Source organism: the organism of the source record quoted next, unplaced genomic scaffold (assembly GCF_019419815.1).
Source record: "Pyrus x bretschneideri cultivar Hongxiangsu unplaced genomic scaffold, Pyrus_bretschneideri_v1 Contig3, whole genome shotgun sequence".
Lineage (NCBI taxonomy): Eukaryota > Viridiplantae > Streptophyta > Magnoliopsida > Rosales > Rosaceae > Pyrus > Pyrus x bretschneideri.
This window is the reverse complement of record NW_025999612.1, coordinates 12,867,327-12,883,282: the sequence shown is the minus strand read 5'-3', so window position 1 is coordinate 12,883,282 and position 15,956 is coordinate 12,867,327. Positions and strand designations below refer to the sequence as shown.

Here is a 15,956-nt window from a genome sequence, read left to right as displayed (position 1 = left end):
ATTTTTAAACATTCCAAACCAGTACCCAATTTATTGAAAATGACACATCAGTTAAGCCCCAATTGATTTTCAAACATAGATCATATTCAAAACCTACCAAGTAGGTGCGTATATCATGGTCCACATTAATATTAGTTGCTTCAAAATCTAAACTTCAAATGTAGACTATATAATATGGAATCCAATGATCAAACAGGTATTAAATTGAATCGAAAATGCACCCAAATTGAAATTACATCAGGAGGGCAATTTCCTTACAAAGAAAGGGTTAAGAATTCAGATAGGATTTCAAGGAGCTTGTTTCTACTTATGTGATTTCCTCATTCCCCGATTCCCGGCTCATAAGGCTTCCAATTATTCTTTGTGTGTGGTAAAGATGGTGGTGGCCACATAATGGCAGTTCATACAATTTCAGCAACTTCCACGATCTCCTCCCAATGTGAGCGGCTCGAGTTGTAGGATGAAGTTGGTGGTTTTCTTTTGGGTTTGTAGATGATGGCCTAATGGGGGTGGTGGTGATTGTTAATTGGTGGATGCTATGCTTTCATGACATTCTATTGATTTTGGAGACAAAGTAAACCCTAGTTAATTTAACAAATTTTTAATTGGGCTTAACAAATGTGATATTTTTAATAGGTTGGGTACTTGTTTGGAATGTTTAAAATGGTTGAGACCAATTTGAAATGACACTAAAATGGTTGGGGGTTCTAGGTACTTAATCCTTCTTTTTTTACACAGACAAAGGGTGGGTGATTTGTAAAAACAAAAAAATGGGTTAATTAAGAGTCTAAGACCTCTTCTGTAATTCTTCAAAGAGGCATGGTATGCTCTAAACTTTGGACAATGTAGCGCTTTCCCTCCAAAGCCAACGGAGGTCCCAGCCTCCTCTCTAGGGAAGTCCAGAACAAGCTATCCAAGAATCAATCTTTTAAGAGACGATTGATCTTGTAGAAACTATTAAAGCAGGCCGTATCCAAGAAGGTTTGAAACAAAATATGTATACAATTTTTAGGTGAAAAGTCAAAATCAGCATCAAGAAAAAGGTTGGAAATTGGAATCAAGCTACATCATGTCATTCTTTGAACATTAGAATGAACATGAGGTAAGGTAGATTGGTGATCAAATATTCTTTATGTTCATTTTTGTAAACCATCTGGAAAATCCTCCGTTGTAGGACTTGCTGTTGATAATATATGGGAAAAAGATCAGAGTATCCGATTAGTTTGGGTAATATTTTCAAGTAATCGACGTATAGTCAAAAGTTCAAAGCTACGAAAATTGTTATATCGGTCCGAGCAATAGTCGCATTTACTAGTTCGTTTTCTTCTGAACTTGATACAGTGCATGCAACGGTTTTTCCCAAGCACCAAAAAAAAAAAACAGCTTTCTTAATATTCCCAACGAATACATATACACACACACACACACATAAATGAACTTTGTAGGTTTGTGGAAGGTCAATAGTAACTACAGTTGTCCTAGGGCAAACTGTTTGACAGAAGTTCTTTGGGAAGGTCGAGAGATAAGGCAAAAAGAAAAGGCAAAGTGACGCGGAATTGAATTTGCTGGACATGAAGAGAAGATGTGATATTTGACTACATGATACATCTTGCTCCCAACAAAAAAAATATTGAATCCGCTGTTGTGGTTGTGTTTCCCTTCCATTCTTTCAACAATTATAAAAAGTAAAGAAGCTAGATTTTTACCGCATTCAAGTTTGGAGCTTTCAGCTGCTGCTTGTTCTTCTTTTTCATTGTTTTGAAAGCAGATTCTTGACCAAAAACCATGTCTAGGCAAGGAGATCTCCATTAAAGTAAAATTTAAAAAGTGATAGGGTGCGATTATATAGTTTAAGCATGGAAGAACGTGTTACGTACACTAATAGTCACATTCTTTAGCTAATTGAGTTCTCTCATTCTGAAATAGCTAATGGTTAATGTACCATACTTCTTAAGGAGTGAGCCATGCATGCATGGACAGTACATAATACAAAAGATATATATATTGCCAAACCAGTTGCATATACTATCACAATATAAATCTCAATCGATATATATCGTAATCAAAACGAAATACATTTCATCATACATATAGTATAGGACAAACCTTTCCCCTTCAAATTCCAACATCAAGCATTTCTCATTACTGTAACGGGGAGGTACAAAAGATGAACCCTTACCTCTTTCAAGGGATTTCAAATATTAGAACTGATATTGTATATATGTGTATACATATAGATGCATATATACATATACATACATATATATATATATATAATATCTAACTTTTCCCTATATATAAACAGAGAGCGCAGAAAGAGAGATTTTGGGCAAACTCATACTTACCTAGCTAGCCATACACATATACAACTAGGATCTTAGCAGTCAGGTGCATGCCAAATTACTTTTATTTCTTTTCTTTTGCCAAATTTCCAATTGTACACACAGTGATAACTAGCTATGTCCAAATTAATTACGTACACACCTTTATACTAGTCGACCAGACTAGTCATATTTAAAGCCAAACCCACGTACCCAAGCACCATTGTCTAAAAGAAGCCCTGGAGATGGTGGGGTGTATATACTTAAACTAGACACTATAGTTATATGATACTTTTTTGTTCAAGTCTAGATATATCATGTACTTTTCTGCCTCCCTTCCACAAACAATTAGAGTGAGAGGTCGAGATTCAGGTCGGGCAACCCGCTTTTGTTGCTGTGAATTTCAGCACCAGTACTCATGGAATCCGACGGCAACGCAAATGATATTGGTGTACTGGTACAAGGCTGCAGTAGTGGCACACTAGCAGTAGTGCCTCTTCTCAAGTGAGGATCATTGTGGTGATGGGGTTTTTTGGGATCAAGAGTTCTTCCCATCTTTAATAACTTTTTCCTTATATGAGTGTTCCAGTAATTCTTCACCTCATTGTCCGTCCTTCCCGGCAGTCTTCCGGCTATCAGTGACCACCTAGGTAAATTCACGAATATAGCATACATATATATTAGTCCTCATTTATCAAATATATGTTTAGGTTTTATATTAACTCTCTATAGTTAAAAATAAATAAAATAAAATATAAAAAAAGCATCTTTAAGTATGAATTTGACTTAGGGTGATGTCAATATAATTGTAATTTAAACTAACATGAAGGAAGTTTTGACTTTGGTGTAGGGGAAGCACTGCACTAACCAACCCAGGCATACACCCTAAAGTACGAACTAATTAAAGCCAATCGTTTTTCTTGGTTCTAAAAATTAATATGTATAATTAAATTATAGACTAAGTATACAATTTAATTAAGGTACACACACACACACACACACACACACACACACACACACACATATACGATATGGTTATTGTAATTAGGGATATCCTTATGTTCAAAAAAAAAAAGAAAATTAGGGATATCCAAATTTGTAATTATATAACTATATATGTATTGGAAAGAAAGTTAAATATATATGATTGTTTCCAAACTCAATTAAATCACCCTGAAACTCTCTTTTTAGTTAGGTTGTTTGGGCAATCGTGTTATTGAAAATTAATTTAGGGAAAGGGGGTTATATATATATATATATGTATATGTATATATGGACTGCGTTTGTATACCTATTCCCAAGGAGCGCATGAAGCCTGATGATGAGGTCCTCTTCATCTTCTCGAATACTTTCGCGTTTAAGATCTGGCCTTAGATAGTTTATCCACCTCAGTCGACAACTTTTACCACACCGACTCAACCCTAGTCATGAATCATCATTAAACAATAATATTATTCAACATATACATGATCTTTGAAAAGCTACATATCATCGATTTATATATATAACACCTCTTTTTCCCCAATATTATTCGCTATTTATCTACTCAATCATGATCGGGGATCGATCGTTTACTTCCCTGATCATGATCATGTATATTCATATAGATCATAGATGCTAAAGTTGCAAAATAGTATATATTTTAGCTATAGATACTGATCAAGCAGTAAAAATCGAAGAAATCTGGAAGATAAATTTGTATTATACACCCACCTGCAGCCTTAGGAAGAGCATTCCAACAACCTTCGCCATGTTTCTGGATGTAGTCAACGAGTTTCTGATCTTCTTGCTTAGACCATGCTCCTTTGTTTATCTCATTCTTCTCATAACAAGGCTTCCTCATTGATCAGAAACCCTAGCTAGCAAGTTTAGAACAACAACAATATATAATCAAAGAGAGAGGTGGAGATATTAGATATATATATCGATATATATATATATATATATATATATATATATGAAATGTTCCTGTCTTCCTGATGAGAGAGAGAGAGAGAGAAATCTAATGCCGAGGCCCCATGACTATAGCAGTAGAGCGAAGGAAACATGAAGATGTATAATATTATATAAAGCATTCTGTGTGTGTGCGTGTGTGCATGGTAGAGGAGAGTTTGGAGGACCTTCCAAGTTTAGATGGACTGGTTGTTTTTACCCAAGTGTGTGTGTGTGTGTGTGTGTGTGTTTATGTGTCTGTGAATGGCAAAAATGTGCTTGGTTTGGTGAGGTGAGAATGTGCACCACTTACCCTTTGACCTTTTCCACCTGCTAGCTAACCTACTTTTTCAGTGGGTAGGCCCCGAAAGTCTCTAGTTTTCCTTGGCCACCATTAAATCTTGATGGAGCTTTTGTGCTAGTTATTGTACCAGAAATTTCCTTAAAGGTCAGTGTTTTTTTTTAAAGCTCAGTTTCGACAAACTTTATGATTTTCAAATGCTAGGTAAATTAAATTTGTAGGTTAAATTTGAAAATTAAATGATGTGTCATTAATAAAAAATAAGCACGTTAATCAATATTTAAGTAATAATCCAATGATCAACTTCTATGTAATTTAGTTTACAAAATTTGGTTTATAAATTTAGTCTCCCAAGCACTACCCTTACCAAATAATTGTAATTAAGAGTAATGCTAGGGAGACTAAATTTGTAGACCAAATTTTGAAAACTAAATAACACGGAAGTTGATAATTGGTTTATCATTTAAGCATTAATAAACGTGTTCATGCTTATTGATGACACGTCATTTAGTTTGCAAATTTAGTCTCCCTAGCATTACTCTTGTAAGTAATTACGAATTTTAATTAAATAATTGAAATTTTATGAATAACATATTGATAAGGTAATTAAGTGATGTTTCTTGTGGAAGGGTCAATAGCTTTCATTGAACGGGGTTGTAACTTTTGTTGTACAAAGTTAATCAAGCATTTTTGCTTGAAAAAGAATAAAACGTATGATAGTGTATATATAGTTGTCTTGAAATACTACCACAGTGGTCTCTTGTTGAAAGTAAGTTTCTCTCTATTATAGGTAAGACCTTAATTTGGGGATGATGATGGTTCAAATATTCTCAAGTCAATTTGTGCTCTTACAATAGAAAGTTAAAATGCATGACATTATTTTGGGATATTACCACAAGAACATTTTGTTGGCGGATCCAGAATTTTAAGGTTGGGGGATCCCAATGTAAAAGGTCCAACAAATAATATTACAATTTACAAAGTCTAAACCGTAAGCTTTTTTTTTTTTTAGCAAGGTAGTTTATATAAAATGAAAATCCGTTCCCTCAATTTATGAGTCTATTAATAGTTTTTTTTATATCCGCTCCTTCAAGAAATCCGACTAATCCACTAAAAAGTAGTATGACAAAGCAAGAACAACGACATTCAAAGGAATAGAGAGAATTTTATATGAGTCTTCTTCCTCACGAGGAGTTTGCTACAAGTCTACAACTCATTCACCCTCATTGAATAAAATTGCTTATACCATAACCCCATAACTATAAGACGTTTGACAATACAACTAAAACTGCTTAGTCTGTAGAACATATAGCCCTAGAAATAGAATGGTCTTCCCTTCCAAAACATTTGGAAGGTCTTCAAAAGACTTCTATAGGTGCTTTTCTCAGACCTTGGATGGTCTGGGGGCCACCTAGATCCCTCTATGGATCCGCTCATACGCAAGTTTTTCTTAGTTGTTTTTTTTTTTTTTTTGTCAAAAAGTTTTTCTTAGTTGTTGGTAAGTCCTATTCTGGGGATGACAATCTTTCAATTCAATGACCAATGTAATACCGTACTATTTGTCATCCCCCGATCCCCCTCTTCTCATACAGTAACAGCATGGTTGGGTCTTGCTTGGAGGAGACCCAAGCCCAATCTTGCTCATCCAATTAATTTAATTTAATTTGATCATGCAAGCACGAAACACAAAATTACGAAAAAATAAACTCTTATTTACTCCAATGCTCCTCAAGACTCATACTAGCTTTCAATTTGCCCCCTGAAATTCATTTCTCGCACAACATCTCTCACTACGCCGCATTTTCGTTTAAGTTTGTAAAAGATCTCTTACACCTTTTGCTTTCGCACAATTGAGACCCACTTGCCTATAATTTTATTTATTTTTTGGTCGAAAGGGACCCACTTGCCCATTAATTCGTTGCGTTCCCTTCCTTCTAATCTACCAAATCAGTAGATCTGTGCTATAAAAATTTGATCAAACGGCTGAAGTTATTATAACTTTTAATGTGGGTCTCTATTTGTAACCATTAGATCAAATTTCAATGGCACGGATCCATTGATTTGGTAGATTAGAAAGAAGGGATCTGGTCCGCCATGAAAAAGCAGCCATGGCCGCTTTCTCCCCCATCACCCACCCCTACTTCTTCTTTGGTCGAAAGAGCCTGACTTACTGTCATCTTCTTAAGATCGCACCCTAATTAGTACCAGCATTCGCAATTGTGCTTACTCGAGAGTTTGAGCAACATCTCCACAAAGAAATCTCCACTTTTAGACCAAAATTGTTAAAAAAACCAAAAAAAAAAAAAAAAAAAATCATTTGATAATGTGAATTCACTTAATTGCGAAAATGACAACGTTAAACCTATTTTTTTTGACATATGAACCACATAAGAGCTACGTAAGCCATTTTAACACTTGTTTAACTGAATGAATAAAAATGAGCATAGTGAAAGAGAATGCTATGAGAGATTAAGTGGCACATAATGAGTCTTACGTGACAAAATGAAAATAAGCATGTGTTTTGTGGGGCGATGGGTAAATAACAAAAAAAAAAAAGCAAAAAGGAGGAGACAAAGACAATTATTTATCGAGAAATGATCATCGTCGAATCCTTTTTATGAAGATCTCAGAGATCCTATAATTGCATTCGTTCATCGTGCGATTAGTTTTTGTCAGGCAACATCTCCACAAAGAAATCGCTCCACTTTTAGACCATAATTGTAATTAAAAAAAAAAATCATTTGATAATGTGAATTCACTTAATCGGGAAAATGACAACGTTCAACCTATTATTTTTGACATATGAACCACATAAGAGCTACGTAAGCCATTTTAACACTTGTTTAACTAAATGAATGAAAATGAGCATAGTGAAACAGAATGCTATGAGAGATTAAGTGGCACATAATGAGTCTTACGTGACAAAATGAAAATAAGTATGTGTTTTGTGGGGCGATGGGTAAAAAAAGCAAAAAGGAGGAGACAAAGACAATTCTTTATCGAAAAATGATCATCGTCGGATCCTTTTCATGAAGATCTCAGAGATACTTTAATTGCATTCGTTCATCGAGCGATTAGTTTTCGTCAAGTACTATTTATATTCAATTTTAAATAAAAATTTACAATAATTTTTGATCGCATGATGTACGATGAACAAATGTGATTTAAGAATTTTCAAGATGCTTGCAAAATGAATATAACGAGGATCCTCTCTCTTCTTTATCTTGGATCTGACGACTCCTACACCAACACGTTTCCACGTCCACTTTCCCTTTTGAACATTTCCAAAACTCGCACAGCGCTACACTGGCATCCATCATCACTCTATCCGTACCCCCTACCGCCTATATATACCCGGCGCTTTTAAATCCCCACTTCTCACTTTTCCCAAAATCCCAAAAATGACCCCCCAGCTCACCGAGGCCTACGCCTGCGTCCCGTCAACGGAGCGCGGCCGTGGGATTCTGATCTCCGGCGACCCCAAATCGGACAAGCTCCTCTACACCAATGGAAGATCCGTAATTATCATGAGCCTCCAGAACCCCCTTGACGTCGCCGTTTATGCCGAGCACGCTTATCCCGTCACTGTTGCCAGGTTCTCCCCTAACGGCGAGTGGATCGCGTCCGCCGACGTCTCGGGAACCGTCAGGATATGGGGTACACACAACGACTTCGTGTTGAAGAACGAGTTCAAGGTCCTCTCTGGTCGGATCGACGACCTCCAGTGGTCCCCTGACGGGTTGAGGATCGTTGCTTCCGGCGAGGGCAAAGGGAAGTCTTTCGTTCGCGCGTTCATGTCAGCGTCGTCGTCTTGATTGTTCAATTTAAAATTTGCGAAATGGGTTTTCTTTTTTGGTCGGTTTTCCGGCATTTTGTGTTTGGTTAGTGGGAAAATTGACGGAATTTGAATGGATTGAATAGGTGGGATTCAGGCTCAACTGTTGGGGATTTTGATGGGCACTCGAAGCGTGTGTTAAGCTGTGCGTTTAAGCCGACGAGACCCTTTCGAATCGTCACTTGTGGGGAGGATTTCTTGGTGAATTTCTACGAAGGACCGCCTTTCAAATTCAAGCTGTCTCTCAGGTTTGTTCTTTAACATAATTTAGCTCGAAATCTTATTGATTTAATCACATTGTAATTATGTATGTCTGTGTGTGTGTTTATGTTGCTGCCCTGACTGGAAATATTTTATTGATTTTTCGATGTTTAGGGATCATTCGAATTTTGTAAATTGTATAAGGTTCTGTCCAGATGGTAGTAAGTTTATCACTGTAAGCTCAGATAAAAGTGGTATTGTTTATGATGGAAAGACTGCGGAGAAGATCGGAGAGCTGTCCATCGAAGATGGCCACAAAGGCAGCATTTATGCTCTTAGCTGGAGTCCTGATGGTAAACAGGTAAAACATTGGATTGGTAATTTCTACCCAAGAGTTATTGTTCATGTAGTCACCGTAACTGTATTATAAAGATTGCAATTTTGTGTCTTTTTATTTTGTCTGTGTTATAAACTTTCTTTGTGTTTGTTCCCTGATTGAATGTGCTGATTAGGTTCTGACTGTGTCTGCTGACAAATCGGCAAAAGTATGGGAGATATCTGAGGATAATAATGGGAAGCTGAGGAAAACGTTGCCGCCTCCTGGATCGGGTGGAGTGGATGACATGCTAGTTGGGTGTCTGTGGCAGAATGATCATATTGTTACGGTTTCTCTTGGAGGCTTCATTAGTATATTCTCAGCGAGCAACCTTGATACAGCCCCTCTACTGATATCCGGACACATGAAGAATGTTACTTCATTAGCTGTTCTAAAGAGTGACCCAAAACTTATATTGTCTAGCAGCTATGATGGTCTCATTGTCAAATGGATTCAAGGTGCTGGATATGGTGGGAAGTTACAAAGGAAGGAGAATTCTCAGATAAAATGTTTAGCAGCTGTTGACGAAGAAATCGTTTCATGTGGATTTGACAATAAGGTGACAAAAATTGTATACTCTTTTAGTCTCTCACAATTCAACAGTATATTCTTTACTTCTTATTCTATATGAATACTGTTTTGCATCGTTTGGGTTTCACCTTATCTCAGTTTCTTTCCTCTTGCATTTTTCTTATGACTACCTAGGTTTGGAGAGTTCCTCTCCGCAGTGATCAATGTGGAGATGCAGAGGCTATTGATGTTGGAAGTCAGCCAAAGGACATAAGCCTTGCCCTTCTATCTCCTGAACTTGCTTTGGTTTCAACTGATTCTGGAGTTGTCATGCTCCATGGCACAAAAGTTCTGTCAACTATTAACCTTGGATTCACTGTGACTGCCTGTACTATATCACCGGATGGAAGTGAAGCCATTGTTGGTGGGCAGGACGGTAAACTGCATATGTATTCTGTAACAGGTGATACACTTAAGGAAGAGGCTGTTTTGGAGAAGCATCGGGGGCCCATTTCTGTCATACGCTACTCTCCTGATGTTTCTATGTTTGCATCAGGAGATTTGAACCGAGAAGCTGTTGTCTGGGACTGTGCCTCTCGAGAGGTAGTGTGCTCACTGTCCTCAGCCATTTTTTTTAATTTCATCATTCTAATATTATAACCGTTGTTCCGGTATTATTGACATTTATGGTGAAAAAGGATAAAATAAGACGTGCTTTTGTTTGTCAATGCATGCGTGTGTAGAAGTTCTAGATGTATGCATCAATTCCTTATCAGCTGATCTTCTTTGTTTAACCAAATTTAGTCAAAATCAAATGCATGATTTGTAAGAGATATAAGTGTGATACAGGCAAATTGATCCAAGTTCAACTGATAAAATCTATATCCCATTCGCTCGTCAGCAAGTATATCTTTCTTGCCAGCACACTTGTGACTTTCACATTTGAGTATAGCTTATGAAATGATAGATGTGCATATTGGAATGTCAAATAAATGATTATATATCTTTGCAAATTTTGTGTTGAGAACTTGGAATTTGATTTGTTAATAAATTAGGTAGTTGTGACGTGATCTTTCATCTTACTATAAAATTACGTTCAGATAGATTATGTGGTTGCATACGCGAACTTTAGAATGACTGCTGCATATTGGCTATCGTTGAACTAATTCATAGTAAACATTGTGCTTTATTTTCTTCTTCCAGATCAAGCTTAAGAACATGCTGTACCATACTGCCCGGATAAACTGCCTTGCTTGGTCTCCTGATAGCACGATGGTTGCAACTGGATCTCTTGACACGTGTGTTATCATATACGAAGTCGACAAGCCTCCAGCAAGCCGTACAACCATTAAGGGTGCAAACTTGGGTGGGGTGTACGGCTTAGCTTTCATTGATGAGCACACTGTGGTCAGCTCTGGTGAGGATGCATTTATTCGTGTCTGGAGGTTGACTCCGCAATGAAGAAACACGGAGGGCTTCTTAGCGTCAAGGAAAGAAGAAAGATGGGAGTGTTTTTTTTTTTCTTCTGGATTTCATGGGTTTGCGAGTTTCCATACGATGGAAGGATGAGAAGGATACTTTCCATGAATTGTGAAGTATCAAGAAATAGTCTCTGTCGTCTGGTGCGTCACAACGGCAGTTCATAGGCAAATTGGCCGTCTTTTTCCATGGCTCATGACCTTGCAGCTTGGAGTTGGTGGTTTAGTGATAAAAGTAGCCGCGAGTCGACTAGGTGTGTTGTTTTTCCTCGTGTGTCTAGTGTTTCCGCCGGCCGGCCAACGATCGGGCACGCGATTATCAAATGCAGAATCAGAAGATCAAACTAAATTCAGCGGTGTTTCTTTGTTTTTCACCTTTTATGAATCCTTTGTTTGCTTGGTTTTTGTGTGGGGAAAGTTCTAAGTATTTAACTTTATGTTGTAATTATTTATTTGTTTATGGAATTACATTTTGTCATTAATTTTGCTCCACAATGTGTTAAAAGATTGAAAAAATTGGATGCGATGAGGATTCAACGAATATTGATTGCTGAAATGATCAAAATCAAATATTGACGACAAATCAATAAAAATTTAACAGCATATTGACAAAATTCAGAAAAGTAATCATTTTACCAATTAACATTTATACTTTCATCATTTCAATCAATTTGTCCCTTCGAAGACATTTGCTAAAATTGGAACGATACAGAGAAGATCGTTTCAATCAATTTCCCTTAAAACTGCGAGATTGCTATTTCCAAATATGATAAAGAAAGAAAAAACGTCGTACATATTTAACAATGCTGGCTTCAAGAAACCAACATGAAAATAACAGTGCAGGTACAAAAAATTAAGACACAGAGACGTCGTAATGTCGTAATGGCAATGCGTAACTCGAATTCATCGTAGTTCGTCGTGCATCACTCTTTCTAGAGGTTCCTCGACTTTATGAGCTGCATTGCCATAGGCCTGGGCATGATTTACGGCATCTTCAACAGCTCCAGGTCTGAGTTCTGCTCGCCCAACCATACCAGCCTTAATGGCAGATGTGACCTGCCTCTGCAGCGCCAGCAGACCAATACGCTTTGAAACGACATATAGAACAGCTAAAGAAAACAAGAAGAATCCTAGCACAAGTATCACCCTGTCCGGATAAAATTCAATGTTAGGATCTGCAGATGTACATAATAGTTCTATGACGAAGGAAATTTTCACTTCGGAACCTGTCAATGACATCTTGTCGTTGCATTGTCGAGAGTAGGTTTCTGGTTCGCATCAACAATGAACGGTGTCCCTTATATTCACTTTCAGCCTTCTTCAGCACTCCAGTGGATTCCTCTGCACAAACCAACACATATAGTATTTATCTAACGACAGAAAACAACCTTTCGAAATCTGTAATACTAATATTGATATTTCAAATATTGCATACAAGCAGAAAGGTAGTTCTATATGGAACTAGATCAATGACGTATACATTATGTCTTTAACGTAGACAATCTCTAAGGCACGTTGTCATTAGATAAGCTGTTCAAAGAAGTCAAAAAAAATTGCAGTGCCACACCCTAAGCACATACAAACTAATTTGACGTAGAAGAATGAAGGAAACTCACCGAAAGTCATGAGTGTGCCAGCACTTCGTTCCACTTCCTACAGATGAACAAATAAGAAAACCAAATATTTCATCCCACCAAAAGACTCATACAACAGATTCATAAAGATGTAAGCAATAAAGTAAATCGAAAAGAAATAAAATATGGCAACTAACCTGAACCATCAGTTGACGAGTACGGCGAAGGCTCTCTGTGATGCTTTCTGCAGCAGATGTCATTCCAGCCTTTGTTCTGGAGAAAACCAATAAATCAAAAGCTTTTAAATAACAAATTCATCTAACAGTATGAGAAAACTGTAGTCAAACTCATCAAAATTTTGCTCCAGCTTAACGACGATGCATATGTAAACGAGTGGAGCAAACACAAAAAATAGATACCAGTTTACTGAAAGCCATTTAGAAGTTGATACGTACTGTAAGTTGCGTCTACGAATCGTGGACTCTTCTCCACCTCCCAAAAGAAGTTCTCTCTGCAACGAATACAGCTAAATCAATCACAATTCGTTCCAAACATCGTTTCTCAATAAAGGACAATCCACCAAGAACTATCTTGTTTTGTCTCACATCAAGGGAATCAAACAGTATCCACATAAAAACAGTTTAACCCAAAGACAATACGATCTAGCGCACAACGATTCACAATGGTAATGTGAAGCATTATCGTCCAAGAGATTCATAAACTAACCAAAATTATTCCGAAAAAGTAGTCCAATACCTCTTTCTGAGCAGCTTTCCTCATGTTAGCCTTTGCTTGCAAATTTGCATTCCTCAAACTCAAGCGCAAACTGATCAGAAAAACCACAAAAACAATAGAATTACCAAAAAAAAAAAATCAATATTTACATTTCAATTGAAGAGCTTTAATTTACCAAAAAATATATTAAAGAGATTAATTTGTTGCATGAAATTGAATAATATAAATGAACTGAAACAACCCTAAATCAAAAATTCAATTCCTTGACTTCTACAGAAACGTAAACTGAGAATTCCATTACCTGTGGGATCGATTTTTCCAGGATTCGAGCAAGGCCTTGGCGGATTGGACCTGATCGTCAGTGGGCAACTGCGGAGCGAACAGATCGAGCTTGAACTGCAATGAATTGAGCAACGACAAGCCGTCTTGTGCAAGCCCGTTCATCCTGGGCAGCGAGTCCTTCTGCGACTCCATAGTAGCAGCTCCGGTGGATTCACCGTACTCTTCGATCGCCTTTATTTGCTGTAAGACGTTACTGTACGCTTCGTCCCACTCCTTCTTCGCCTTCTCCACCTCCTCCTCCACCTTGTCCATCGGCGCTTCCGATCGTTTCGCCGGATCAGGGTGGGAAAAAAACGCGAGAAAATGAATGTTTGGTTGCCGAGAAAAATGAAAAATGAGATTTAGTTTGATTATTTCAGACATGAAACGCACAGCTTTGTATTGTATCCTTCAAAGTCTTGCGCGCCGATTTAAAGCCCGCCTTTTTTGGTATGATTTGGGCCGGCCCACTCCATCTGGCGGGATCAACTTAATTTGGGTGACCCGCGACTCACATCCCCATGAGCCCAATACAGTAATACACTCTCTCTTTTTTTTTTGTTGGAATGATCCCAATACATTAAAAAACCTAAATATTGGCTTCTTATATACAAAGCGTTCTTTTCCCTTCAAATCATAGTCTCATACATGTGTAATGGTAAATCATTAAAAAAAGCAAAAGAAAGTTTTTTGGCATTCTAAGTCAAACTGAGCTCTATTGATAAAGCAGAACGACTTCTTACATATTAGGAGTGAAAATTTCTCGTTAGGAAATAGCAAAACTTGTTTTAATTTAATTGCAACACTACTCAAAACGTTTAAGCTTTTACTAATATGAAGTAGTTTGCGATGTACCAAGTATTTTATTATTATGCTATTAGTAATTTCACCTTTTGCACATTCTTCACATCTCTTTGATGCGAAGGATTCCGACACACCACTTTTCTCTTTCTGCACTCATCAGCTTAGACAATGATGCGGAAAATTCATTTTTTTCAAATCTCAAGGGCCTCGGAAAACTGATGCACTTAATTATGGCATTTGTTGTGTTCCTCTCCATGGTCAATTATTGAAGCATCAAGTAGGCAGGCTTGTCATCTTAGAATCCAAAATTCAAGTTCACGTGCTTCAACAATGTCTGCTGAAGAAATTATTCACATACTTATCAACCATCCCTCAATTGGGTCTCCTTGAAAATGGACAACTGTCTACCAATGACCAATCTAAGATCCTGCCCCAAGGATGACTATTTTAAGAGTCCTCACATTTTAACTGTTCATTATACACCGTACGATCAATTTTCGTTAGGTACTATTTATTATTTAATTTTAAATAAAAAAAATTCAAAATAATTTATAACTGCATGATGTACGATAAATGGCTACAATGTGAAGATCCCTAAGATCCTCACAATTTAAATCTGGATGGGATCCAAATCTCTGCCACAAATTCTACGCTTTGTCATTCACTAGTCGCTACCATGTTTGCATAGAGGAGCGTCAAATCACTCTAGATACAAAACAAACACACATAAGGAACCATTCGAAAGTACTTTTAAAAGGGCTGAAAATGCTTTTAGTGAAAATGTTTTTTTTTAAAATTAATTCATAGTTAAAATTCAAGTGAACCTAAAAAAACACTTAAAGCTTAAGATGTACATAATTGATGTTTTTTGTAAGAAGTACTTTAAATGCTTTTAGAACCAAAAAAACATTTTTTATAAAAGTACTTTCAATCATTTTAAAAGAAAAACAAGCTCTAAGTACAAGCAAGAGGATTGATCTAAAAAAATCAAAGAACAAAATCAAGCATTACTATAAAGAGAATTGATAACCACACTTCTTTTTTCTCTTAAACATTCTTGTTTATTTTCGATCATCAAATTGAATAATTTACATGAAATCAATGAACATAATTTAGAACAAAAAAAGTATGTGACTGTCGATTCTCTACGGAAAATCTCCACAGTGGTGGTCGGGCCCTTCGTATAACTAGGGACCTACGGTTCACAAAAATAAATACGTACAGGGACCATAACTTTATGTCATTTTAAAAATGACACTGGAAAATCGACATAAAAACATAAAATGCAAAATAAATCACCTCCAATTTATGCTTCTGTTAGTAGTTGATTGAATTTTTGTGTTTGGCCGCACGAATACGTGATTTTGCTGACCAACATAAGATTTTCACGAATGCCAATGTAATGATGAATGTTTTTACTTTTGAGAAAATGATCATGGTAGTATGTCACTATCTCTTCAATTATTGTAGTTTTCATCTTTTTATACTAGCAATTTTTGACTAAAATGATCACCTGGGTTTGCATACAGGAGAAATGCTCATGAAACTTTTTTAAAGCGAAATTTTTT

General features: G+C 36.8%; 3 protein-coding genes across 3 annotated transcripts; 1 reads left to right on the top strand and 2 right to left on the bottom strand.

Annotated features, from left to right (window-relative positions):
- Positions 1–2,393: 2,393 nt before the first annotated feature.
- On the bottom strand, positions 2,394–4,252 carry LOC103939446 (MYB-like transcription factor 4). The gene is made up of 3 exons (XM_009349539.3): positions 4,035–4,252; positions 3,613–3,742; positions 2,394–2,967 (listed from the first exon to the last, which is right to left on the bottom strand). The coding sequence occupies exons 1-3, from the start codon at positions 4,162–4,164 to the stop codon at positions 2,670–2,672; spliced, it is 558 nt and encodes a 185-aa protein (XP_009347814.2). The 5' UTR covers positions 4,165–4,252; the 3' UTR covers positions 2,394–2,669.
- Positions 4,253–7,849: 3,597 nt separating this feature from the next.
- LOC103939437 (actin-interacting protein 1-2) lies at positions 7,850–11,436 on the top strand. The gene is made up of 6 exons (XM_009349528.3): positions 7,850–8,350; positions 8,476–8,637; positions 8,765–8,951; positions 9,103–9,525; positions 9,672–10,079; positions 10,680–11,436. The coding sequence occupies exons 1-6, from the start codon at positions 7,956–7,958 to the stop codon at positions 10,935–10,937; spliced, it is 1,833 nt and encodes a 610-aa protein (XP_009347803.2). The 5' UTR covers positions 7,850–7,955; the 3' UTR covers positions 10,938–11,436.
- Positions 11,437–11,685: 249 nt separating this feature from the next.
- On the bottom strand, positions 11,686–13,985 carry LOC103939391. Its single transcript, XM_009349477.3, has 7 exons — positions 13,565–13,985; positions 13,285–13,354; positions 12,984–13,039; positions 12,726–12,801; positions 12,571–12,607; positions 12,181–12,295; positions 11,686–12,101 (listed from the first exon to the last, which is right to left on the bottom strand). Exons 1-7 carry the CDS (start codon positions 13,966–13,968, stop codon positions 11,858–11,860), a joined length of 1,002 nt encoding a protein of 333 aa, XP_009347752.2. The 5' UTR covers positions 13,969–13,985; the 3' UTR covers positions 11,686–11,857.
- Between the last annotated feature and the right edge of the window lie 1,971 nt (positions 13,986–15,956).